At 42.6% G+C, this 25,702-nt stretch overlaps 2 protein-coding genes across 5 annotated transcripts; both read left to right on the top strand.

The window, feature by feature from the left end:
• Positions 1-853: 853 nt before the first annotated feature.
• On the top strand, positions 854-15,306 carry LOC129168333 (adenylate cyclase type 4-like). Of its 3 annotated transcripts, none has more exons than XM_054753474.1 (27): positions 856-1,066; positions 2,276-2,377; positions 2,465-3,315; positions 4,479-4,676; positions 4,754-4,915; positions 7,358-7,507; positions 7,614-7,777; positions 7,862-7,973; positions 8,043-8,170; positions 8,322-8,480; positions 8,791-8,950; positions 9,081-9,257; positions 9,347-9,378; positions 9,446-9,499; positions 9,567-9,630; positions 9,766-9,863; positions 9,944-10,028; positions 10,101-10,238; positions 10,337-10,414; positions 10,505-10,680; positions 10,886-10,970; positions 11,603-11,761; positions 11,838-11,984; positions 12,063-12,164; positions 13,059-13,173; positions 13,252-13,376; positions 13,465-15,306. In XM_054753474.1, the coding sequence occupies exons 3-27, from the start codon at positions 2,503-2,505 to the stop codon at positions 13,597-13,599; spliced, it is 3,816 nt and encodes a 1,271-aa protein (XP_054609449.1). In that variant the 5' UTR covers positions 856-1,066; positions 2,276-2,377; positions 2,465-2,502; the 3' UTR covers positions 13,600-15,306. The 3 variants fall into 3 exon arrangements, with proteins under 3 accessions (XP_054609451.1, XP_054609449.1, XP_054609450.1); XM_054753475.1 differs by having other exon boundaries at positions 858-1,066; positions 8,791-8,944; XM_054753476.1 differs by lacking the exons at positions 13,252-13,376; positions 13,465-15,306 and having other exon boundaries at positions 854-1,066; positions 12,395-13,061.
• A 1,291-nt stretch (positions 15,307-16,597) lies between these two features.
• On the top strand, positions 16,598-25,623 carry si:cabz01101003.1 (ubiquitin carboxyl-terminal hydrolase CYLD). Of its 2 annotated transcripts, XM_054753577.1 has the most exons (17): positions 16,598-16,690; positions 16,927-17,089; positions 17,171-17,285; positions 17,349-17,506; positions 17,581-18,009; positions 18,081-18,186; positions 18,285-18,721; positions 18,790-18,955; positions 19,024-19,165; positions 19,251-19,373; positions 21,056-21,147; positions 21,220-21,283; positions 21,357-21,555; positions 21,619-21,727; positions 21,955-22,073; positions 22,870-23,077; positions 24,984-25,622. In XM_054753577.1, exons 2-17 carry the CDS (start codon positions 16,931-16,933, stop codon positions 25,166-25,168), a joined length of 2,811 nt encoding a protein of 936 aa, XP_054609552.1. In that variant the 5' UTR covers positions 16,598-16,690; positions 16,927-16,930; the 3' UTR covers positions 25,169-25,622. The 2 variants fall into 2 exon arrangements, with proteins under 2 accessions (XP_054609552.1, XP_054609551.1); XM_054753576.1 differs by having other exon boundaries at positions 17,171-17,506; positions 24,984-25,623.
• The last annotated feature ends 79 nt before the right edge of the window (positions 25,624-25,702 follow it).

Below are 25,702 nucleotides of genomic sequence, written 5' to 3'. Positions count from 1 at the left end.
ATAAAAGGCAGCTTCAGTGACCTTTGACCTTTCCTCGGTTTTCCTCAGTTGTATTTGTGAGCAAGCTTTCCTGCAATCATTATGCCGTCTTAAGGATGGGGCCTCATTTTTGGTCCCCACCATGTGACTGGAAATAGATTTTTGTCCCCATACCGTGGTGAAGACAAGAAAACACAGTATGTGTGTATACGTGTGTGTGTGTGTGTGTGTGTGTGTGTGTGTGTTACTTGCCTCTAGCTGGAACCTAGGTTTCCTCCAGAACAGTGACTGAAAGCGGGGATTGAATTATCAACCTTTTCGGACGACCTGCTCTACCTCCTGAGTGACTGCTACCCCAGGAATACTTTTACTTGTACATTTTTCAAGATCATTGAATGATGAATATTGTGACTGCCTTTAATTCATACCTGGCAACATTTCATTAAGGGAAATATAGGAAATTCCCCTCCATGCTCAATTTTTTTAATGAATTGAAAGTTAAAACACTGGGAATTTTACGATGAAATAACAGGGGGAATTCATGAATACATGAATATAGTATCAATATGAAGAAAACAGTACAATGATTCCCTTATTCTCTTTTATTGCGCAAAATTGAGCCAAATGAAGTCGATAGTGCAAAATAAGCAAACCAAAGCAAAATCAACTATTGCCTCTAACTCAAATACTTTTTTGCCCTCAAAGCCTTCCTGTGTCCAAAGGCTTTTTCCCATAGCATATAAATACATCAATATCAACAATACAAAACACCACGAGATTTGTGATCAACACTCTACAAAGCACAAATACAGATATCATCGCGGTAGTATTGATCCAGAACTGACGCTACCGTTGGTATCGATATTTGAATGAATAAGCCCGCCCCTACTGGAACCATCCGCACGCGCGTACTGCCTCTCTCAAAGTTTTTGCGAGTCCTTACGCAGTCCTTCTTGCGGCTTTTTGATACTTTTTTGGACACGAATGACCTTTATACGTGTAAAAGTGCTCCTCTTCTAGATTGTTCGGCTCGGCGACGAATGCACTTCTAAAGTGGAATATGACTAAGTCGGACGTCTGTCACGAGGTAAGGTTAAATATACACTAAGCGTAAAGAATGGCAACGATGGTGCGTTTTTAGCCTTAGCATCTTTTAGCATAATGACATGTCATGTACTGTACATGTATGTCATGTACAGTCATGGAAAAAATTATTAGACCACCCTTGTTTCGTCAGTTTCTTGTTCGTTTTAATGCCTGATACAATTAAGGTACCTTTGTTTGGACAAATAGTACAATGACAACAAAAATAGCTCATAAGAGTTACATTTTTTGAAGTACAATGCTGTAGCTATTCATGTAAGAAGTTAAGCGATTTTGGTTATTATCAAGAAAACCATGGAAGTTGTCTTAAATTAAACTCTTATGAGCTATATTTGTTATCATCATTATATTTGTCCAAACAAATGTACCTTTAGTTGTACCAGGCATTAAAATGGACCAATAAACTGAAGAAACAAGGTTCTAATCCTTTTTTCCATGACTTTACTTTAGAGCAACATGGTGAATTTATTCAGACCCAGGCCATTCATTTTGCTGCCACCATCCTTTAGGCTACAGTTAAATATATTTGTTAAAACGTGTTATGTCTCCTTCCGTGTTGGTGATGCTATCTTTTGTGCTGTTGTCCTTGTCAAAAATGTCGGAAGATTCTGCCAATTTGTCTTTTTTGTGGAGCTTCAACCCAGAATTATAATTTAAAAACAGTTTAGTCTATCATAAGTCAACCCAGGCTGGTAATGACTTTATGACACAAGGTGATGCTTACAGGTGTTACAAGGACTCTCTTGCAGTAATCAGTGTAAAGAGACATTTTGACATATTTTAAAGAGCACTGAATGATGCTGGAACAGGTCAATTAAGGTGGTCCGATTAGCACTTTCAAGCCTATGCAATTCATGGTGGTGGTGATATTTTGTGAGTTGTGATGAGCACAAAGCCAACGACGTGTAGGTGTTGACTGGAAAATGGTTGTTAATGTGCTCTGGGTGCGTCTCTTGTCATACCATTCTGTGCTTCATGCCTGAACTGTGTGTGCATGTGTGTGTGTGTGTGTGTGTGTGTGTGTGTGTGAGACTGAGGAACTAGCCAGACAAACAAGTTTAGCATAATGGGGAAGCGACTAAAGGACGTCATTAAACTAAAGGTGTGAGTTCATTGCCGTCATTGTCCGACTCGTGACACTCTCAGTCAGTTTTGGTTCCTCCATAATGATAACTCTCTTTTTATGCGACAGGAAGACTTCGACGTCGTTCATCGATGGTTGCGCGCTCGCTAAAGGGGATCACCTCTGGTTCAACAAAACACAGGAGCTGCTTTTTGGACCGAGAGAACATTAGTCTGTTTCACTTACACGGCTTTAATGAAATGATGAACGAACCACACACATAACCACCACATAATCAACTTCATTGTGTTTTAACAGGAGCACATCCCTAAGGCTAATTCATACCACCAGAGAAGATGCAAGCTGAAGAAGAAACATCTGAGGTGCCTGACACCCTGATCTCCACAGATTACAAAGCCCAAACTGGAGATGTGCTTGAACTCAATGCCATCCGTGACACTGCTAGCACAGAAGGCAGAAATGACACCACAGCTGACTCTGCTGCTGGACTACCAGGAAGCCAATCAGGACCCTCTGAAAACCAGGTGTCTGCAGAGGTGGATGTGGCCAAAACGGCTCACCTGCCTGAGCTCCTCGTGGTGGACTCTTTGTTGGGAGGACCACCTGTTCTCTCGCAGCACACCAATGATGATGCCCAGGTCAGCTTGTCTTCCGAGAGGCTACAAGCGGACAGCGCGTCATCTCAAACCAACGAGTACAGTGACTCGGACTACGGCAGCATTCAGTCTAGCCCCGGCTACGCTAGCACTAGTTTCAGTGGAAAAGACTTAAGTGAACTCAGCAGCAGCTCCTTTGAAAATACAAACTCTGTCTCTTCCATCAACCCCTTTGAATACATGTCCATGAAATCCAAAAAAAGCACGAAAAACAGGCTCAGTTCTGGCCGAGGAGATTCCAAATCTAAGAAGAAACCGGTACCCACACAGGAAAATGACTCTGTCAGTGACAGGGGCAATACAGGCGATGAAGAGGAGCAACAAAGCAAGCAGCCCCGTCACATTGTCACAGAACGCGTGTGTTGCTGCTACAGGTCCATGCACAGGGGCTGTCTACAGTGTGTGGAGGAGACACCAGCCATGTTGTCTGGACTGGTGCTGTCTTTGGCATTCTGTGTGGCCATCATTGTCCTCATTCCCACCATGGGAAGGGTGAGAACGAGTGTTTGTGTGTTTGGTGGGAAACTAACCACCACCTTCCTTATATCATTAAAATTAGAAGGCTAAATAAGGTCAACCAAGTCAACTCTTGCACACTGTTTGTGGTCTGTATTTCCAATCTAGGACACAGGAAACATCTCATAGCTCGTGGTTGACTAATAGTTAATAGTGTCATGTCCAGAAGTTAATAAGTAATGTAGGTCAGCAGTGTGAGTGGGAACACCAGTGCAACATTCTTGTGCATCATTTAAATACTTAAAAATGGGAAAGTTTTGTGTATCGACTAACACTGACATCCAAAATACACGCTAATATTCAGCTGCGTCAGTGTGTCCACTAGTTTTCCAGCTTTAACATACACGGACACAAACGCGTACTGTACCCAGTCATAGAATGACTGTAATGCGAACCTGTTGCAACTTTGTCCTGTATTTTTTTTCCGAAGTGCTCTGACCATTTTTTGTAGAATTATATGCACAAATGCCGAAAATGTGCCTATCTCGCAATGTTAAAGGATCCTGGATCCAGATGGTGATCCGGATCACCTACAAAATTCAATTAGTTCTTCCATATCACATTTCCGACAATTCCTGACAATTTCATCCAAATGCATTTAGAACTTTTCAAGTTATTTTGAACACAAACAAACAGATAAACCCCGGCAAAAACAACCTCCACGCTGCGCTTGGCGTAGGTAATTAGCAAACAAATTCGCAAATCAAAATTTACGCCTCAATTAAAGACATGTCACATGATGTATGCTATTGCTTTTGCCCTACGTGCAATATGTACAAAATAGCAAACCTTAATTTAAATAGCTTACAAAAACACAGATTGTAGTTCTGGTTCAGTAGTTCTATATTTCAGCTTGTAGGTTCTATAAGAAATGTATTCTTAAATGACTTACTTTGTGCTCTGGCACTATATAGAGGGAGGGTAATATACCCTCACGCCCAAAAAACACATTAGAAAAAACGAAACCAACTGCAGCCCAATTGTTGTGAGCGATTAACTTTGCTGGAGCATGTGGAATGTACCTGAACTAACTAGCTTGAGGCCTTCTTGTGACACAAAAGTGCCTTTGGTACTCCTTCTTGAAATAGTGTCAGTGATTTCATTCAAATGCAAACAGTAATGTTCCAATATCTGCACAGAACCTTGACGTCCACGTAGGAGCTCTGTCGGTGGTCTGTGTGGTTCTCTGTCTGAGCGCCGGCCTGCTTGTGTGCCTGCCGTGGCTGGCCACTGTGAGGCGCTGCGCTGGCGCCCTGGCCCTCTTTGTGTGGGGGACACTGTATGTCACCGCCATTGTTTTCATCTTCACCGGAGGGCCCGTTACAACATGGGAGCAGGTGATGTCATGTGACTGCACTTTTATAAACATAGACACGCCTCATTATTGCTAACATCCTGTCTTTCACCTCATCAGGTAGCGTTCTTCCTCTTCTTGTCCCTGAGCGTGTACACGGTGCTGCCTCTCTCACTGGCTTGGGCCCTTATGGTGGGGATTTGGACCAGTGTGACACACATCGTCATCATCAGTGTTTATGTCCCTGTCACGAGTCCAGAGACACCAGACCTGGTGGTGCAGGTGACTGTTTACCCTGCAACTTTAGTTCACTTTTCATGTTCTTATACTTTTCTTGCGGGACGGTGATTGACCCGCCATCCTCACAGTCTAGAGCTCTTGTTTCGGATCTCTGTGTGTCATGAGACACTGAGTTTAAGACACAAGATGATACACGAGATTGGGTCTGGGAGAACGAGACGAGATGAGATTTTAATATTACTTTTAAGAAAAGAACAATAAAAATATATTAAAAATACATGAAAATATATTACAATCTACTAATTTAATTTCTACTGCGTTACACTCTTCTGCACTCTGTGTGTATGCTACCGGTGACCATATGACAAACCATGTATGACAAAAGGACTCACTTTGTTCATGCCATTGTTATGTGGGACAAACGTGCCAAAGTACGGAGTGTACCCTCTTCCTGCCTGTGTGGAGGCGAGAGATGTGGAAAACAGATGCACATAGCAATATATTTTGGTAAAATTATCAAGTTCATTTTCATTTATTGTGTGATTAAGTAATTAATTTATTATCGTCCCAGGCCTAGTACCCACGAGACATTTTTTTCTGAACGAGAAATCTTGTGAGGCATTAATCTTGTGAGATCTTGTGATACCCATACTCCCCATGTTTGTGTGAGTTTTCGTCAAGTACTCCGGCTTCCTGCCACATAACAAAAGCATGGATGTTCAGCTAATTGGAGATTCTAAATCACAGGTGTCAAACTCAAGGTCCGGGGGCCAGATTAAGCCCGTCATATTTTTTTATGTGGCTCATGGAAGCCTGGAAGTATTGCACGTCAAAAAGAAAACAATTATTTTATTTTTATTCATTGATTGTTTGGTTTTTTATATACATAAATATATCTATCTACCTATATATATATGTATATTTATTTATTTATTTATTTATTTAAGTTATAAAAATAAAATTATTTTAAAAATATTCAAGACACTTAATCTTTCTTGCTCAAAGTATTTGTTGTGTCAAGTGTGACAGAACTGCATGCAATTGGAGTTTCATTTTTTTTTGTTTTGAAACCCCATTTAAAATAAACTCTACAATAGTTGTATACTCAAATTTCTGCTTGGTATCTTGACTTCTAATATCACTGTAAGTGTGTAAATAAATAATGTTAGTAAATGTGTAATAATATCATTTACTGGATATGGTTTCACACTTACACGTGGCCCTCTGAGGGAAACCATAACTGCGATGTGGCCCATGGTGAAAATGAGTTTGTGCCCCTGCTCTAAATTGGCCTTAGGTGTGAATGTCTGAATGGTTGTCTATACAGCGGTACATCGGTTTCCGTTATTAACCCGTTCCAAAGGGTCCGTTGAAAACCAAATTGTACAAAAACCAAATGCATTTTTCACAAATAATGTAAATTCAATAAATTCTTTCCAGACACCCAACATATTAACATAACACACATTATAAACAAAATAATTTTAGTTTTATATGTTGAAAACAATGCCAAATACATATAAATGATTAATGAATGAATAAGTCAACATTTAATATCACTTATACCTTGATTTTGAATTGAAGACAGCGATGAGCGACGAGGGAGGAGCGGAAGGGAGAGCCACATGGACACCACCTTTTATTGTGCTACAACTTCTTTCTTGAATTCAATAGTGTTTCTCACCTTCTTTATCAAAACGCTGGGACTTGAAACTTTCTATGGCCCCATGGTGGGTTATTCTGCTGGGACTTGAAACTTTCTATGGCCCCATGGTGGGTTATTCTGCTACCGTTCTCAATAAAGAAAGCAAGCTTGTGGTGTAAATGTGTTAGTTAGTAAAGAGCTACAGTGTCAACTGATGATGACTTCGTAGAGGGGCGACAGAGCTGCGGGAGAATGACTTTCGCGTGGGAGTTGAGAGCAGGCTAAGAGCCACGTTTTGTGAACAAGTCACCAAAGTGTGCAATTTTTTGGGGGGGGGGCACTCGATTATGTGGAATGATACAGTACAGGGCTACTTTGTGTAACATTATCATTTTGCCAAATGAATGTGCCTTACGGGATACCACAATATTGTGTAAACTCAGTATTGCGATATACGGTGTAAGGTGTGTGATCTAAGATGGTCGAATAAATAAGCAATGCTGGCAGTAGTCCATCCATACCTTTATTAATACCACAACATTCAAAGTGTCACAGTGTAAAATACAACAGTTTGTTACACGCAATATTTTACCAGAACCAAGGCACAATTTTGGCAAAGATTGTAGTCTAAAACCGAATCATACGAAAACTGCAGCGTTATACTGTATGTATGTATGTGCCTTGTGATCGACCACTCCAGGGTGTACCCTACCTCTCGGCCAAAGTCAGCTGGGGTAGGTTTCAGCCTGTGACCCTAATGAGGACAAGCAATATAGAAAATCTATGGATGTTTGCGCTCTTATTTTGGAATTGAAATGTGATCCATTATTTCTCCACAGCTGGTGGCGAATGCGGTGCTGTTCTTGTGTGTGAATTGCATTGGGCTGTTTCACCTGTGGACCACAGAACATGATCTGAGGATATCCAATCAGAAGAGAGAGGAGTTTAGCACCATCCGCTCACAGAAGGAAATCAAGAAATACCAGCAGGTTGGTTTGCATTGCAGCTTTTTTGTCTCATTAAATGGCTCTTTACTGACTTTAGTAGATTCTCATCGGTTGCCGCCCCCATCCTGTTTTGTTTCCCTGGCAACAGGAACGTCTCTTGCTGTCTGTGTTGCCCCGTTACATCGCCATAGAGCTGAAAGCGGAGGTGATAAAGAGACTGACCAAGCCCAAGAGCGAGCCCAAGAGCGAGCCCAAGACAAAAAATAAGCACAATTTCCACAGCCTATACATTCGACAACACAAGGACGTTAGGTGAAATGATGAGTCTCTCGATTTTGCCAGTGTTTAATGTTGCATCGTATGTGTGTAATTTTAAATGTGTGTGTGCGGCTCTAGCATTCTGTATGCCGACATTGTGGGCTTCACAAAGTTGGCCAGTGCCTGCACACCAGAGGAGCTGGTTGCGATGCTCAACAAGCTCTTTGGCAGGTTTGATGACATTGCAAAGGTACCAGCACGTCCAAAAAGATTGAAAAAAATTGATTATTGGCTCTAAATCCTCTGTCTCTGTCTGTAGAAGAACGGATGTCTTCGCATCAAAATTTTGGGTGACTGCTATTACTGCGTGTCAGGCCTGCCGGACCCAATCCCGACACACGCCAGCAACTGTGTACAAATGGGCTTGGACATGTGCACTGCTATCAGGTGGGTTCATTTGACTGCTTTCTCATTTGCATGTCACATTTAGTGTCCAACTTCCTCTTGTTATTCTGATACTGTCGTTTCATCTACATAACACTGATGACCACATGACCACCTGGTTTTATGAGTGATAATTTTGTTTTCTCTTATGTAGTAAACTGCGAGAGGCGACGGGAGTTGAGATCAGCATGCGTGTCGGCGTTCACACGGGCAATGTGCTCTCTGGCGTGATCGGCTTGCAGAAATGGCAATACGATGTGTGGTCACATGATGTCACCTTAGCCAATCACATGGAGTCCGGAGGTGTTCCTGGGTCAGAACATCTACTATTTAACTGTCCAACCATCCATTTTCTGTACTGCTTGTCCTCATTAGGTTTACGGGTGAGCTGGAGCCTATCGCGGCTGACTGTGGATGGGGGGCTGGACTGGGCGCCTGTCAATCACAGGGAACATATAGACAGATTAACACTCACATTCACACATTTAGAGTCTCCAGTTAGCCTAACTACCCACTAGGCCACCCTGCAGGCCAACATCAACTATCCTGATTTTAAAACAGTTTAGTTTTGTCTTCACTGTTGGCACGAAACATGAAAGCATACACTGTTTCTTCTATTAAAGGAGAGTGCATATCACAGAGGAGACCCTGAGGCACTTGAACGGTGCATACCAAGTGGAGGACGGGAATGGGGGCAGTCGGGATCCTCTTCTTAGAGGAAGACAAACCTACTTGGTGATTGACCCCAACAAGTTCAACAACTTGACGAAAAGACCTGTAAGAGTAGGACTGCACACTTTGTATTCATGCAACATACTACAGTATATTTGAATTTTTTGCTTGAAAGTAAATTGCCAGATTAGAATACTCCTCAGTATAAACAATATGTTCATTTGCGTCTTCTGTTTTTAAGGTAAACCTTCTTGCAGCTGTCGAGAACAGGCAGCGGGCTTCTATGCGCATGTCTCAATACCTTCAGTCGTGGCGGAACATCCACCCCTTTGCCGAGCTCAGCAACCATCACGGCAAGCCCACCAAGAAGACCAAGCCTGTCCATGTGGCACCTGTAAACCCGTCTCAGTCACCTGCTGTATGTTCACACACAGGACACCATGTATTGATCTGCATGTGCAAATATCCGTGTACTTACTTCATAATGTCTGTCTGTGTTTGCTTCAGGAAGGAACACCTTCTCAGAACAACCCCTCCTGGTATGTTACAATGTAGTTCTTCGCTAACGTTGCCGTCATTCACCTGTATTTTTGTCCTTTCTTTCAGCCTGGTTGTAGATAATGGTGTGAGAGGATCGCTGGACACTCTGGACACCGCAGGGTAAGTTTGATCAACTCCTCTCTCGTTTCCATTTCCTCTGATATTCCTCTTCTCCAATGTCACCCAGGAGGAGAGCCAAGAGGCTCAACTGTCTGACTTTGCTGTTTAATGATGTGCGCCTGGAGAGGCAGGTAATTTCAACTGAGCCTGGCAAAAAATAGCGGCGCTTTTGATGTCCATCCATCCATTTTTTATGCCGCTTCTCCTCATTAGGATCGCTTTTGATGTGCTCAAAAAAATGTTTTCGGTTTGTGTGTGTTTTGCAGTTTCGCTTCTCAGAAGTGAAGGGCTTGCACCAGTCCATGAGCTGCCTTGCTTTGGTCTTTGTCACACTTTTCGCTGTTCAGATGCTCGTGTCTGACAAGTGAGTGGCACCTGTGTGTTATCTGTATCTTTTAAATAAATACCATAAAGTTGTTACTAATGTGTTGGCACGCATGGCAGGAACTTTGAATTGGCCGTGTCCTACAGTGCCACCTTTCCCGTGCTGGTAATTCTGCTGTCCATCGCTTTCTGTGGATACCTACAGGTATGTGGAAGCTTGACGACATTACTAGCAAAGTATTACATTTTACACTTATTTAATTTTTTTTTTTTAAAGAAATTGCGTTCCAAGATCCCGCCTCGTGTCCAGTGGATATCAGGACTATCTCGAGGAGTCTCCACAAGGGCGGCTTTGCGCCTGTTTATCGTCTGCTTAGGTGTGCTCATCACGCTGCTGATGGCCATTCTCAACTTTGTAAGCAGTTTAAAAATGCATTTTTTTCTGCAATATTTAAAGTGTGTTCTGAATGTGTGCTTGTTTGTTGTTGCTGATTTCACTGTGCCTCTGTGCAGGTGTTTATCCCGGGAAACAACTGCACAGACATTACTGACAGGACCACGCTGGAGGGTCTCAAACTCTACACTGTCCCTGTGAGAAACAGTTTTTTGAAGCCTGTTTATTTATTAAATCTAGCCAGAGGTGGTGAATTAGTGTACCTATTTCTCCACTTACACATCCAGTACTATCTGTACTGCTGCCTGCTGGCCATGCTGGGAGTCATCGTCTTCATTAGGATATGTTTGTCGGTGAAGGCTCTACTGCTCACGTTAGCTGTGGTCGTTTACCTGGCGCTCTTCCTACATGTGTATGCACTAAGGTCCTACTGCCTCATCAGCCTACTCTATAACAACACCAGGTCAGCGATCATTGATTTGCTCAGCAACCATACGCTTACATTCATGTGTAATACTGTGGAGGTCATGCCGCCCTTTTGTCTGCCACTCAGACACCATCTATGTCACCTTTTAGCACCATTATTTATTTTGTCCAATTATATGGTAATCTTTTATTTTATCAGTCATCTCAAGCAGTGAATTAATTATCTTATTTTTTCTTCTTAGGCCTGGTGTTCTGAAGGACCCGCTCATCATGTCAGGTGTTTGGCTGGTTATCTTTTACATCGTTTGCCTCATACTGGCCAGACAGGTGTGTGTGTGTGTGTTTGTTTCTTTGGGTCTTGTGTGGAAAGTCTGGTATTTAAAAAAAAAATGAATGCACAAATCAAACAGAAACCTGCTCCTCGATAATATGCAGATTTTTTTTAACAAGAGAGGGGAATTAAGCTCAATTTTAAACATTTGTATACCCGCACATTGTAAAAAACTTTTAGCACATCAGTATGCCGAGTAAAATTATGGAACATAGCCAATTATGATATATTCTTGTATTTACGTATCCATTATTAGATATTATGTCTGCTGGCATTTACTCCTGCATTAATTTGTGTATTATTGATAGTATTCAACAATGTGTCTCTATCTGTTATTATAGTTTTTATTTGTTTTGCTTATTCTTGATAATGTCTTGATTGTCTCTTGGAGATTAATAAAGTATGTATACATCTAATAATAATAATTGTAAACACATGCGTTATTGTAAGTGTGATCATGTCAAACACAGGAAGTCAACAGACAGTAACTGCTGAGAAATTGTCGGATTAAATAAACTCTACTTTATCCTATTTCTTTTTGAGCATGATGCATTGTACAACTATTTCATGTTGCTCACTGTACTTTTTGCAAAGTACGAGGAAACTTCCACATATTTCATACTCTCAGGATGAGCTGGGTTGCCGTGTAGACTTCCTGCTGGAACACTGTTTCAAGCTGGAACGCGAGGAGATGGAGACGGTGGAGAATATCAATAAGCTTCTCCTCCAGAACGTCCTGCCCCTCGAGGTGGCCTCCTTCTTCCTGGGCAAGTCTGTCCGCAACCAGGTGACAGTACACAGACAACGCTACTGTAGTTGTAATTGTGAGTGAATAAAGGCTGATGGTTTGCTTTTTCTTTCAGGACCTGTACAGCCAGTCTTATGAGTGTGTGTGCATCATGTTCGCCTCTGTACCTCAGTTTAAGGACTTCTACAGTGAGAGCAGCGCCAACAGGGACGGCCTGGAGTGTTTGCGCTTCCTCAACGAGATCATCGCCGACTTTGACGAGGTGCAAGGACGTGCCTTTAACGCTCGCTTGTCTTGTCGCTTTCCCATGTGTCACCCAGATGATCTCTCTGTCCCCCAGCTTTTATCCAAGCCCAAATTCTCTTCAGTGGAGAAGATCAAGACCATTGGCAGTACATACATGGCGGCTGCAGGGCTGACACAATCATGGGACGATAGGAAGGTGTGCCTTTTTTTAAGTTCATCACAAAATGGGAGCAGTCATGTGCGGTCAGGGGAATCCTGATAACATATTTGTCTGTGTTATAAATGTATTTCCTGTATGATTCAAATCAGTTTTAACATTCTCTGAAGTAAAAATGGCTGAATTTGCACATTTCCCATTTCTGTTTGTCAGCATTTCACCACTATAATGTTGCAGAAAGATTTATTATACACCATGTCTTTTTACAGCCTGTGTTATATCTTGAATGCTGATTAGACAATAAACTGCAGAAGAAAGTCATAAGGTGACACAGACAGCACTCTGCAGCACCTGGCGTGTAGATCTGACTACAAGGAAGTCAGTGCCTCACCAGTCATGAACCTCAATGCATGTCACTGAGTAGTAGCTCTGATAGTTACTCCAAACAAAAGGTTTTACGTCATCACTTGGGTTGCAAGGTGGTAGTGGTTAGCATGTCAGCCCCTGCAGTGTGGTGATTGACGGTTTGAATTTCTGTGTGGAGTTTGCATGTTCTCCCCATGCTTGTGTGGGTTTTCTCCGAGTACTTCCACCCACATCCCAAAAACATCCAATTCATTTTCTATGCCGCTTATCCTCACTAGGGTTGCGGTTATGCTGGAGCCTATACCAGCTGACTTTGGGCGAGAGGTGTCATTCCAAAAACATGCATAGGTTAATTGGAGAGTCTAAATTGTCTATAGGTGTGAGTGAGCTTGAATGGTTGTGATTGACTGCTGACCAGTACAGGGTGTACACCGCCTTTCACTTTAAGTCAGCTGGGACTGGCTCCAGCTCTGTGACTCTCATGAGGACAAGCGGTGTATAAAATGGATGGGTGGATGGATTTCATTACTTAATTCCCTTGGAACATATCTCTGGCTCTGCCTGTAGAAATGCGACATGTCCTACAGTCACGTGCGCTCCATGATGGAGTTCGCCATCTCTTTAATGAACAAACTCGAGCTCATCAACACGCACTCCTTCAACAGCTTCAAACTTCGCATTGGTAAGCCTTTGCACCTTAAGTGTGGGAATTTACAAGGTTGTCGAACTGCTCAATCTAGCCTGTGTGGTTGCCTTGCAGGAATAAACCAGGGCCCGGTCATTGCTGGAGTCATCGGTGCTCATAAACCACAATACGACATCTGGGGTAACTCTGTCAACGTGGCCAGCAGGATGGACAGCACGGGAGTGCTGGACAAGATACAGGTCAGTAGAGGTCACCGCTGGCTACCGATCTGCTCATTCTCCAGGTGAGCACTTTGTGTGCTTGAGCTTAATACTTCTCTGTATCTAGGTGACTGAGGAGACGGCCCAGGTAGTCCAGAGCGTTGGCTACGGCGTCACACTCCGAGGCGTGATCAACGTCAAGGGCAAAGGGGAACTGACGACCTACTTTGTCAATCCAGAGCAGTCATCTCCGCGGTTCTGACATCCTCTTTTTAGGGACTATTACGACAAGCCTGACACATTGTGTTTGCCATAGCACTGACATGGCTGTAGCCCTGACGCTGATGCTGCTGAGTGTCTGGCTATGCCTGCCCTCTCTATGCACCCATGCACTAATCACAATGGGATGCCTTAGTCTTTGGGATGAGACGCTAAATATAATCCCAATTGCTTGAATGATGTTACGATCATGATGCAGCTGTGTTTGTGCTGGACACTCAGAATTCTGTATTTGTTTTGTCCAATTTTCAGATCCTTAATGGTTTGCTGTATGAAATTATGACATTTTGCTCATCTGCACTTGTTGCATATGCAGTTGTGTTGACAATCTCCATCTATGCAACATGCACTTTCTAATTACATTTATATACACTGTATAAAAGATGTATAAAAGATATATCTATACAGTGGTGTGAAAAAGTGTGTGTCCCCTTCCTGATTTCTTATTTTGTTGCATGTTTGTCACACTTAAATGTTCGGATCATCAAACAAATTTAAATATCAGTCAATGACGACGCGACTGAACACAAAATACAGTTTTTAAATGAAACTTTTTATTATTAAGGAAGAAAAAAATCCAAACCAACATGGGCCTGTGTAAACAAGTGATTGCCCCCTAATCATAATGACTGGTTGGGCCACCCTTAGCAGCAACAAATGCAATTAAGTGTTTGCGATAACTTGCAATGACTCTCTTACAGCTCTGTGGAGGAATTTTGGCCCACCCCTCTTAGCAGAATTGTTATAATTCAGCCACTTTGGAGGGTTTTCGAGCATGAACTACTGATTTAAGGTCATGCCAGAGCCTCTCAATCAGATTCATGTCAGGACTTTGACCACTCTTCATTTTGTTTTTCAGCCATTCAGAGGTGGACTTGCTGGTGTGTTTTGGACCATTGTCGTGCTGTACAACCCAAGTTTGTTTCAGCTTGAGGTCACAAAGAGATGGCCGGACCTTTTCTTTCAGGATTTTTTGGTCGTCAGCAGAATTCATGGTTCATTTATCATAGCAAGTCTTCGAGGTCCTGTAGCAGCAAAACAGCCCTAGACCATTACACTATCACCACCATATTTTACTGTTGGTATGATGTTCTTTTTCTGAAATGTAGTGTTACTTTTACGCCAGATGTAATGAGACACACACCTTCCGAAAAGTTGAACTTTTGTCTCGTTAGACCACAGAGTATTTTCCCAAAGGTCATCAAGATATTTTCTGACAAAATTGATAGGAGCCTTAATGTTCTTTTTGTTCAGCAGTGGTTTTCGCCTTGAAGCTCTGCCATGCAGGCCGTTTTTGTCTTCCTTATGGTGGAGTCATGAACACTGACCTTAACTGAGGCAAGTGAGGCCTGCAGTTCTTGGATGTGGATGTTGTTGCGTGGTCTTTTGTAACCCCTTGGATGAGTTGTCGCTGCGCTCTTGGGGTAATTTTGGTTGGCCAGCCACTCCTGGGAAGGTTCACCACTGTTCCATGTTTTTGCCTTTGTGGATAATGGCTTTCACTGTGGTTCGCTGGAGTCCCAAAGCTTTAGAAATGGCTTTATAACCTTTCCCGCTTGAACTCAGGTTTGATAAACCACAGTTTAGTTATATTTCAACAGGGGGGCAATCACTTTCTCACATAGGGCCATGTAGGTTTGGATTTTTTTCTCCCTTAATAATAAAAAGTTTCTTTTAAAAACTGCATTTTCTGTTCAGTTGTGTTTTCATTGACTAATATTTAAATATGTTTGATGAGCTGAAATATTTAAGTGTGACAAACATGCAAAAAAATAATAAATCAGGAAGGGGGCACAACACTTTTGCACACCATTGTATATATGCTATATATATTGTCAAATACACAAGTACTGTGTGAAGGTCAATCAATCTGGTTGTAGTCCATAATGTGGAATTTTTTTTATTTTTTTAATTTATAAATAATAAAAACGAATGCTCAAAAAATATTACTGTAATATGCTTGCATGCACATACATACACGTGGAGGCCTTTTTGTACAATGAGTGGAATTAATATTTAGAATGTAAATTAATTCGTAAAAAACAGAAACTGATATAATTCATTAAAATGTCAATCAATATAAAAGTGTAATACAACGGTGCCCAAACTTTTCCATGCAGATACAGTAAATGGAAGGATGGTATTCTTCATCCTTTGTTTACTTAAAACACAATGCATAGATATTCTAAACCACAGGTGTCAAACACAAGGCCCGGGGGCCAGATGTGGCCCGCCACATCATTTTATGCGGCCCGCGAAACCCTTGGAATAATGCATGTCAATAATGCACTTTACCTCTGCCCTTCTAAATGTATTTGACGTGTCATTTTGACAGAAAAATTGCACTGCATGCGGTTCTTCTAAACGTCAGTATTATCTAATCATGCAGCACGATATTCCAAGCATTTTTCAAAAACAAATACTTGAATGTCTGCTTGTCACCATGACATTCTCACTTCACTTCTCATTTCGAAGCAAGTTATCCATCAATTTGTTAGTAAAAATATAATAATCTAATGCATGGGCAATATACTACTACTACTACTACTACTACTACTAATAATAATAATAATAATATTTGTAATAATATTATGAGGTTACATTCATATTTAGATTAATAAAATCTGACAGTTACAAGTGGCCCTCTGAGGGCAGCCGTAACTGCGATGTGGCCCTCAATGAAAATGAGTTTGACACCCCTGTTCTAAACGATGAAATATAAAAAAAAACAACATCTCAGCTGTGCGTTGCAGGTGACAAAGCAAACCGTTTGAAATTGTTGTAATGTAACTAATATAACTAATGTGACTTTAGTAACAGCTGTATTTATCTATTTATTTTATTCAGTAAACCAATTAATATAGTTCACATTTGGACGATTCCGGTTACCTATCGAAAAAAGGAATCCTTGCAAAGAAACGCCGACGTTCAGCCTGATTGGCTGTTGAACTTTTGTGACTTCCCATTGGCTGACGCTGCCTCGATCTCTCCGCTTCCGGCTTTGCTGTTCGGTTTGTTATGGGAGTTCTTGATTTCTTGATTTCTACCTGATTTGAGTCCCCTTGTTGAAATCGGTGAGTTTTATGTCCTTTCCCTCAACATAACTCGTTACTTACGAACGCGTCGCTCAGACAACACTTGTTGTCACAAACTAAACCCGCCGTAAACATGAAAGACGACTGGTTGAATGTAAACGTTTGTCGCCATGACCTGGCTTTAGCGTGTTGGCTGGTATGAAGGTACTCAAGTTCACCTGTTTGTCCATTATTACAATAAATGCAGACTTTCTTGTCTTGTTTCTTGATTAAAGCAACATGTCAGGGGCCCGCGACTTCAAACGGACCGGACGCCCCCCGAAAATGTACTTGATCTCTACGGAACAGCATATACAGGAAAATCACATTCTGCTTCTGCGGGGGACCATGTGCGTGGAGAAGCCTCTCAAGAGCAGAGGCGAGTTCGTGTGTGTAAAGGTACTAAATATGTGCACCGTTTTACATTCTGACTGCTTTGAACTAGTCAGGATAAGCTGCCAATAACATGGTTCAAAAAAGGTGCTGGAAAATGCCATCACTCTGTCAGTGGAGAGAAGGGCTCTTCTGGAGGTACCAAGTGACTTTGTTGGCCTGTTGGAGCCGGTGGAACCAGAGACTCGCCTGAAACTACTGAGTAAGCTGTTACAGCAGGTGGGGGGGATTTATGTTATTCATTGTGAGATTTCGTTGTTTTCAGGCAATCCTCAGAAGTTGTATGACTTGGCCAGTTTGCCCATCGGCACCCCCCTGTGGGTCCGAACGGGTCCAGGGGATGACTTTTCAGAAGCTGAACTCAAATATTTCGGGCCTCTGACACCAGGGAGCAGAGCTCAGTTTTTTGGGGTGCAGCTCTTGGTAAAGTTAGCATCCACACACTGCAAGACTTATTTTGTCAATGGTGGTCATTAATGACCCTGCGTTTGCTGCAGGGCTCAGCAGCGGGCAAAGGCAAGGGCACTGGCAATGATCTTTTCACCTGCCCAGACGGAAGTGCCATTTTTCTCCCAATCAGCCACATCAAGCCCCGACACAGGACTCGCAGCCCAGAAGGCCAAGACAGGCAGCGCCAACCCCGCCGCAGTGTCACCCGTCGTCGTACCGTGAACATCCAGACACAGAGTAATGGGCACCACGCAGAGCGCTTGCCCCTGCCACCCGGGCATCACAGCCAGCTTCCACCTCAGCCTCAGTTGCTGGGTGTCCTCCATGGAGCGACCGAGCAGTCGCCTGCAGCAACTCTGCGTGTTGGCCAACGGGTTAGCATGTCCCTGGAGGGCTCTGCCGTTAGCGGAGAGGTGCGCTTCTGTGGTCCCCTGCCTGGTCGGTCTTCATCTGAGACCTACGTGGGTGTGCTGCTGGTCAGTTGCTTTATTGCTTCCAAACATGTTCAATGGCGAGCAGGGTGTCAATATTGGGAATTGTATCCCAGGACACTCCGGTTGGCGATTGGGATGGAGTTCATAAAGGAGAGAAGCTGTGTCAAATTCCTTATGCCGCATATGGAAAGCTGCTGCCGGCATCTGAGGTGTTCCCAGGTATTGGACCACCTCCATAACATGTTTATTTGACATCTGCATACTGTGTTCATTTGTTTTCACATCTAGCTTTTGTGTGCTCCCCCCTCCCCCCCAAGAGTCCCAGCATCCCAAAATCCCTCCCCCCCAAGTCCTGAAATCTGTCATGAACACTTTGCAAACCACCACCAAACCTTTGTCAATGCCTGCATCCGCCCCCAAGGTGGCCCTGTTGCCACCGAACAAAAAAACCCACAAACCCGTTCCTCCGCCACCACGGCCAAAGCTGGTCCACAATCACCTGCCTCCGCCCCCTCCCCCACCTCCCAAGCCAGCGGGCATGGTCGCGGCAATCCCCGCAGTGCATCCCACAAACGGCATGCATAGTCCACCTTCGTCGCCCAGGTCAGCAGACGTAGATGAGGCAGCGGTAGAGCACGGGGAGATCCTGGAGGTGGGCTCCATGGTGGAAGTGAACGACCCACCCCTTTATGGGGTGATCCGCTGGATTGGGAACATTAGTGGAGTTCCAGAAGTGGTGGCGGGCATCGAGCTGGTAGGATTTCATGGCAAAGTTGCTCCTCCTTTTGGCCAGATGTTTAATTTTTGTGCTTTGCCATCCAGGAACAGGAGCTGGCGGCCGGAACCGATGGCAGGTACCTCAACGAACGCCACTTCCGCTGCCCGCCCAACAAGGGGCTCTTCGTCAAGCTTTCTAACTGCAGGCGGGATTCCAGATTCCCTGCTCCTGAAGCCCGTGTCAATCAAGTGGAGCGCTGCAACTCCATAGGTGATTAGTTTGTGTGCTGTTTTGTGTGTCAGTGAAGAGAGTCCAAACATCTTTTTGTGCGTTGGCAGCCTTCGCAGAGTGGGGAAGCGAGCGTGTGGAGGACCACACGCCTCCGATGGATGGTGATGAGGCCAAGGAGCTGTACCAGGGCTGGAAGAGAGGCATCCAGGGTCATCTCAACTCCTGTTACCTGGATGCTACGCTCTTCAGGTGCTGCGTTTACTTCCTGTTTTCAGAGATCATATACGGATGCATGATGTCTCACTCTTGTCTCGCGCCATCTCGCCGCGTGTAGCCTCTTTTCCTGCTGTAGCTCGGCAGACTGGTTGTTGTTTTGGCCCTCGGAAGAGGAAGAGGACCAGAGCTCGAGCCGAGCACAGGACCTGCTGCGCTGCGAGATCGTCAACCCCTTGCGCAGGTACTCGGAACTTGTCACTTTTCAAAATAAAAGATTAGCTTTTGACAATGACGCGATCATGACACGAAATGCAGCATGCAGGTTTGTGGCGCCCCCTATGGGCTGTGGTCAAAAATTATTTCAAAGTCATGCTAGCATCCACGCAATACAGTAACCTCAAACATTTATAACCATTAGACAGACTTATGGGTAGGGCTGGGTGATATAGCGATATTATTAATGTATCGATTTACTTTAAGCACGATATCAAAAACAACCATATTGTTCATATCGATATAGACTGGATTTGCGCTGTATTACCCTCATTGCTCTGCACTGTGTGTGAGCTCCTGGCCCGCCCCCCTTCGTGCATGCAAGAGGAGAGAAGATGGGTCGAGCAAGAAGCCCGGCGGCTCAGACGAAGCGACAGCGTCTGCGGTGGAGGAATTAGTCAGAATTTGGCCCTAATACTCCTTCGTAGCTCAGTAATTTGGACGTACTTCGAATTCAGAGCATTAAAAAATAAAAAATTCACCACCTTAAAACTTGGCACAAACTCCAATACGAGGAATGGGTGAAGCTCCGCGCTGGCTGCCCAACTCCTGCCACAACACAAAGCGGTGTCCTGTCACATTGCTAAAGATATAGTCATTGTTGCAACAGTGGAAAAAAACTGAATTAAAAACCTGCTTAAAACAATGGACTCGTGATTTCCAGTGAGCTTTGCAGTCACAATTATTTAGCATGACAAGCTCTACCACCAATGTACAAGGAAGTCAGACAGTTGCTAAGCCTGATGCAGTTGACAGGTTGGTGCTCCTGGCACAAAAGAAGGACATGCTTGTGTCTTCTAAAAAATACCACTGTTCAATTTAAAGTATTTTTGAATTGCTGACATTTAAAAATTTCCTCTTAGACCAGGCACTACTTGTTTTATTCTTTTGTGCTTTTGTTATTAGAGGACTTGAGCATATAGCTAAAGGTTTGTTATAAAAAAAAGACTATTTGACTTTTTCTATATTTATTTCAGAAAGAGAATGGCCTACTTTTATTTTAGCGGACATTTTTAGATATTATTTTTTTTTTTTACATGAATCTTGTATGAAGCTTTAAAACTTAAAAAAAAAACATTCTCATGTTAAGTATTTATTTGAATAAAACAACTTGACACGCATATTTGGCTTTGATTTTGTCTAAACTCACTTTGCGGGGAAAAATATCAGGATATATATTGTATATTGATATTCAACCTAAATATATCAGGATATGAGTTTTGGTCCATATCGCCCAGCTCTACTTATGGGCAATTATTTGCTAAGTCCCGGAGGTGCCCATGCAAAGGTAGCCATGTTCTTATCTTTGGTAACTCTGCTATTCGCTCCTGCCATTTTTTCTTTCTGCTTCTTGCCCTCATGCGTCTTTTTTTATAAATAAATGTCTCCTTCTCTGTCTATCAATTACAATTTTATCAAGCAATGCGTCGACAATGACAAATCTCTGTTGCTAAATTTTTTATTATCAGCAATGTCAATTATGTCAAGTAATCGTTGCAGCCCCAGTGTATTTGCGGGAAAAGCAGCCCCGTCAGCACAGTCATGGTGCATGTTTTGACAAAAGTTCACCCTTTGGTGTGTAGCGGTTCAGAAGTAGAAGTTTGCTTCATGTCTGTATAATGATATTTAGTTTACAATGGTTTCTTTAAGGTACGGCTATGTGTGTGCCAGTAAGACCATGGCCTTGAGGCGACTGCTGGAGGCCGCCAACAGAAACGCAGGTTTCACCAACCAGGAAAAAGGTAAGTGAGCTCAATGCTGTGCATTCCAACTGAGGAATGCTGTCACGCCGCTCGTCTTTTATGCCTGTCCAGATCCGGAGGAGTTCCTCAACAAGCTCTTCCAGCTCCTCCAAGTCGAGCCGCTCCTCAAGATTAGGTGACGCCTTACATACTTCGTCCCTCTTCTTTTCCTCGTTTTTTCACCCTGTCATTTTTATTTCCTCTTCCAGATCGATGACTCAAAAGCCACAGGAGTGTCACCTCTACCAGCTTTTCCCGCCTCACGCCCCTGCCTCCTCATCCTTGCCATCCTCCCCTCATGAGTCCCCCGTTTTGTTGCCCTCGCCGCTTTTCAGTCGCATGAAGGTGGCCAGCGTGCAAGCCCTGCTGGAGTCCTCCTTCCTCCACGCCGGCCTCAAGTTTGTGGAGGTGAGCCGCAATGACCCTTCCAAGTGGACACTCCTGAAACATCTTGTTTGATCTCCACCATAGGCTCCGTCCTGCCTCTTACTGCTCATGCCTCGCTTTGGAAAGGACTTTAAGATGTTTGATGCCATCTTGCCCACCCTCCACATCGACATCACAGACCTGCTGGATGACAGTAACAGACAATTTTGTCCCATTTAAAATGTCTTTAGGCACATTTAGACTTGGCAAATAATTGGCAATAAGTCATTGACCATTTGCCCAGTGATTATAAAACTTTGGATATCATTCATTACATGTATGCTAGCATGTCTTGCAAAGAATTTTCAGCACAACTTCTGGGGTAAAATGACGACACTCTATTTTATTGGAGGACTGAAGGTGCATGTCCTCTGTGTCTAGCGCTGAGGCAGTGTAGCATCTGTCAGGCTGTAGCACGATGGGAGTGTGTGGAGTGTTATGAGGACCGAGACATCACGCCCGGACATCTCAAACAGTACTGTCACACCTGCAACACTCAGGTACTGCATGTCATGGTTTAGCATGTCTCAGCTCATATGCCTGTTAAAGGGGTAGTTCAGATTTTTTGACATGAAGTTGTATGACATCCCCATCAGCATTGTAGTCCAATAACAGCGACTTACCCCCACTTTGTCTCCTAAGTCCAGTTTTGGTCAGATTTCTGTGATGAAGAACATAGTTCCACTAAGTTGCTGGGGTCAATTAAGTAAAGTGTTTGGCTTCTAAAAACAATATGCGTTCAAAAGATTAAAACATTTGCATCACAAAAATGCCCTCGCATAAAACTCTCAGCGTCATATCTGTCTCCCGCCGTATCTCTGCTCACTGTCGCCTGTGCGTTCATGTGAATGTGAAAAAGACACTCGCATCTTCTTCCGCTGTGGAACACATACGTAAACAGGATGGCCGCGGCACTCCGTCGTGGAAGTAGATGCGAGCGTCTTCGTCACACACACATGAACGCACAGGCGACAGTGCACAGGGATACGGCGGGAGACAGATATGACGCCAACCGTTTCGTGAGGTCTGATATTTTTGAGAAGGCATTTTTGTGATGCAAATGTATCAATCTCTTCAACGCATATTGTTTTGAGAAGCCAAACTCTTTACTTAATTGTCCCCAGCAACAAAGTGGAACTACGTTCTTCATCACGGAAATCTGACCAGAACTGGATTTAGGAGACCAAATGGGGGTAAGTCGCTGTTATTGGACTACAATGCTGATGGGGATGTCATACAACTTCATGTCAAAAAATCCGAACTGTCCCTTTAAGCACTTTTTTTGTTTTCTATCAGGTCCATAATCACAGGAAGCGTGGCTCCCACTCCCCAGTTGAGATTGGCATCCCCGAGGCGGCGTTGAGTGGCCCGAACAACTGTGCCCGCCAGCAGATGTCTCTCTTTGCTGTGACATGCATCGAGACCAGCCATTATGTCAGCTTTGTCAAATACGGGCCTCAGTCCTCTGACTGGCTCTTCTTTGACAGTATGGCTGACCGCGAAGGTGAGACATTGACCAGTGACCAGTGACCTTCTGGCCCAAAGCTTGTCAGAGTCATCTCAGGGAGTTCAACATAGCCTACAGATTTGTAGCAAGGAATCTTAGCTTAAGAGTGATACAGAAATTTTCTGAGAGCAACTCACAGAGCACAGAGGGGACACCAACTCTTATCTTAGTGAGGAGGCGTGGTTCGCCCCGTTACTAGGTATGACCCAGTCTTCTTAAACCTGTGACTGGTTGTTATAAAAGCAGGGGAAAAAACCAAAACAAATGCACTCTGCGTTCCTTGAATGGACAATAAATCAGCAGATCATATAACTTGGGCTATATTAACAACTGTGTAATCATAAAATTAATTTAATGTCAGGACAATGAAAACATTTTATTGTTACACAGCTTCAAAATGTTTGAACATACCTTCACATGCCAATTATATTGATTGGTTAATTATGTTTACTGTCTATGCTGGTAATTTTACCACTTAATGTATTTGATATTAATGGTGGATGCAGACTCAGCTGTCAGCAATTCCTGTGACTGCTGGTGAATGACGGAACACCATCAACCACAAACATTATCACTGCACCGTCAAGCTGGCAGCGTGTTAGTAAATCTGTATAAGACACTCTTAGGCTTCTTAAAGGTCTTCCTTAACAGTTTTTTCCCTTAAGAACGCTCTAGACCAGGGGTGTCCAAAGTGCAGCCCGCGGCTGTGATTTTTATCAGCCTGCAGCACAAAATATTAAGAGGAGTTGTAATCTAGCAAGGAAAAAAAGACATAAAAAATTAATTTCACAAAAATAAAGTAATTGTATGAGGAAAAATTGTCATTTTAGTAGCATGAACTTTGAATATTAAAGAAAAAAGTTTTTTGTTTTTTTTAAGTTGTAATTTTTGGAAACTTATGTTGGGGAAGATGTTATCACATGGGAATAAAGTAAAAATACTAGGAGAAGAAAATATACAATAAAGCTGAAATATTCTGAAAATTATATCAAAAAAATCAACAGCAGAAATTTTACCAGAGTAAAGTCAAAATATTAAGAGAAAAAAAGTTTTCTAATGGGAAAAAGTTGCAATTTTATGAGAATAAACATATAAAAGGGAAAATATCATTTTAGTAAAAATGTTGAAATAAAAAATACATTATTGTTTTAAAAGATAAATATATTCTGGGAATAAAGTTATAATTACAAGAAGAAAGTTACAAGAGGAAAGCTTAAATGAAATAGTTGGAAAATTAAAAAACCCTCGCAGAAATGGAAAAAACAGCTGTAATTTTACAGGAATAAAGTCAAAATATTTAGAAAAAAGGCATAATCGAATATAGAACAAAAGTTGCAATTTTACAAGAATAAACTTGTATTATTATGTCAGTTTTGGTAGCATTTCACCTATATTAAAAAGGTGAAATGCATTTTTTTCTTTAGCTACATATAGCTTCTTAGCATATCTCTATGTGTTGGCTCTTGCATCCTTTCATTTTTCAGTATGTGGCCCTTGCTGGAAAAAGTTTGGACACCCCTGCTCTAGACGTTGGATGCTTTGTGAATAACTTAGGTCTTACCAAGGGAAAATTCTATTAGAATGACATCACAAGAGGTACTTTTAGCCTTAGGATGCTTTGTTAATACGGGCCCTGGAATTTAGGCAGTAAAAAAGTGTTTTTAGTAAACCCTACTGGGAACCCGCCATTTTGTGTGCCTATAGCTTCAATGGTATTGAGCTGTGTTTGTATGCCATATATTACATACAACAGCGCGATATTAAGTAGTTGGACAGGAGGACACACATTTTCATAGCTAGAGCTTTTTTAAGATATGTAGCGAAGCGTTTTTGTTTTTTTAACGCAATAACTCCACCTATATCCATTACTGAATAACAACCAGTGACATTTTGTTCCATCCAGGAGGTGAGAATGGCTTCAACGTGCCCCTGGTAAAGCCGTGCCCGGAGGTGGGCGGCTACTTCAGCCTGTCAGAGGAGGAGCTTGGCAGAGTTGACCCCGCTTCCTTCCGGGAGCCGGCTCGCCGGCTGCTGTGTGACTCTTACATGTGCTTATACCACAACCCAGAGCTCAGCCTCTACAAGTGACTTCTCACTTCAGTTATCTTTAAATGTTCCTGGTGAAAACACTCTCTTTCATAATCAGGTCTCACTTGTCAGTTAAATGAGTTCAAAATACTATTTATTGAACACACTGTTTACAGAATTCTAATTGCTGTTTTTACATGTGTACATGTTACAGTTTGCGTTGCACTGCTGAGATGTCTCTTGAATGTTTGCACTACTTACAGTTGCACCCCAAATTACTGTAAATGATATTTCTCTGCAATGTTTATAAACTAGCAGTAGTTTGCGATAAACTCAACAAAACAAAAACAATTTAGATAACACAGCACATCTAATCCTACAAATTGTTTACTATGACTATTTAGTTTTTAAATTGGTCACTTTGTGCATTTTACAAATATACATTTTTTAAACATTGGTGTGGAATAATTTTATATGCAACTGTCAGCCATGATGTCGGAACTTGATTTTTTTTTTATTTTGAAAATTAAAAAGAAGATGTTGGATTATTCATTATTTTTTTTTTAATTCATCAAAATTCCTTTTCCCCCTGAA

This window comes from Dunckerocampus dactyliophorus, chromosome 15 (genome assembly GCF_027744805.1).
Source record: "Dunckerocampus dactyliophorus isolate RoL2022-P2 chromosome 15, RoL_Ddac_1.1, whole genome shotgun sequence".
Classification (NCBI taxonomy): Eukaryota; Metazoa; Chordata; class Actinopteri; order Syngnathiformes; family Syngnathidae; genus Dunckerocampus; species Dunckerocampus dactyliophorus.
The sequence above is the reverse complement of the archived record's forward strand: the minus strand, read 5'-3'. Positions and strand labels throughout refer to the sequence as shown.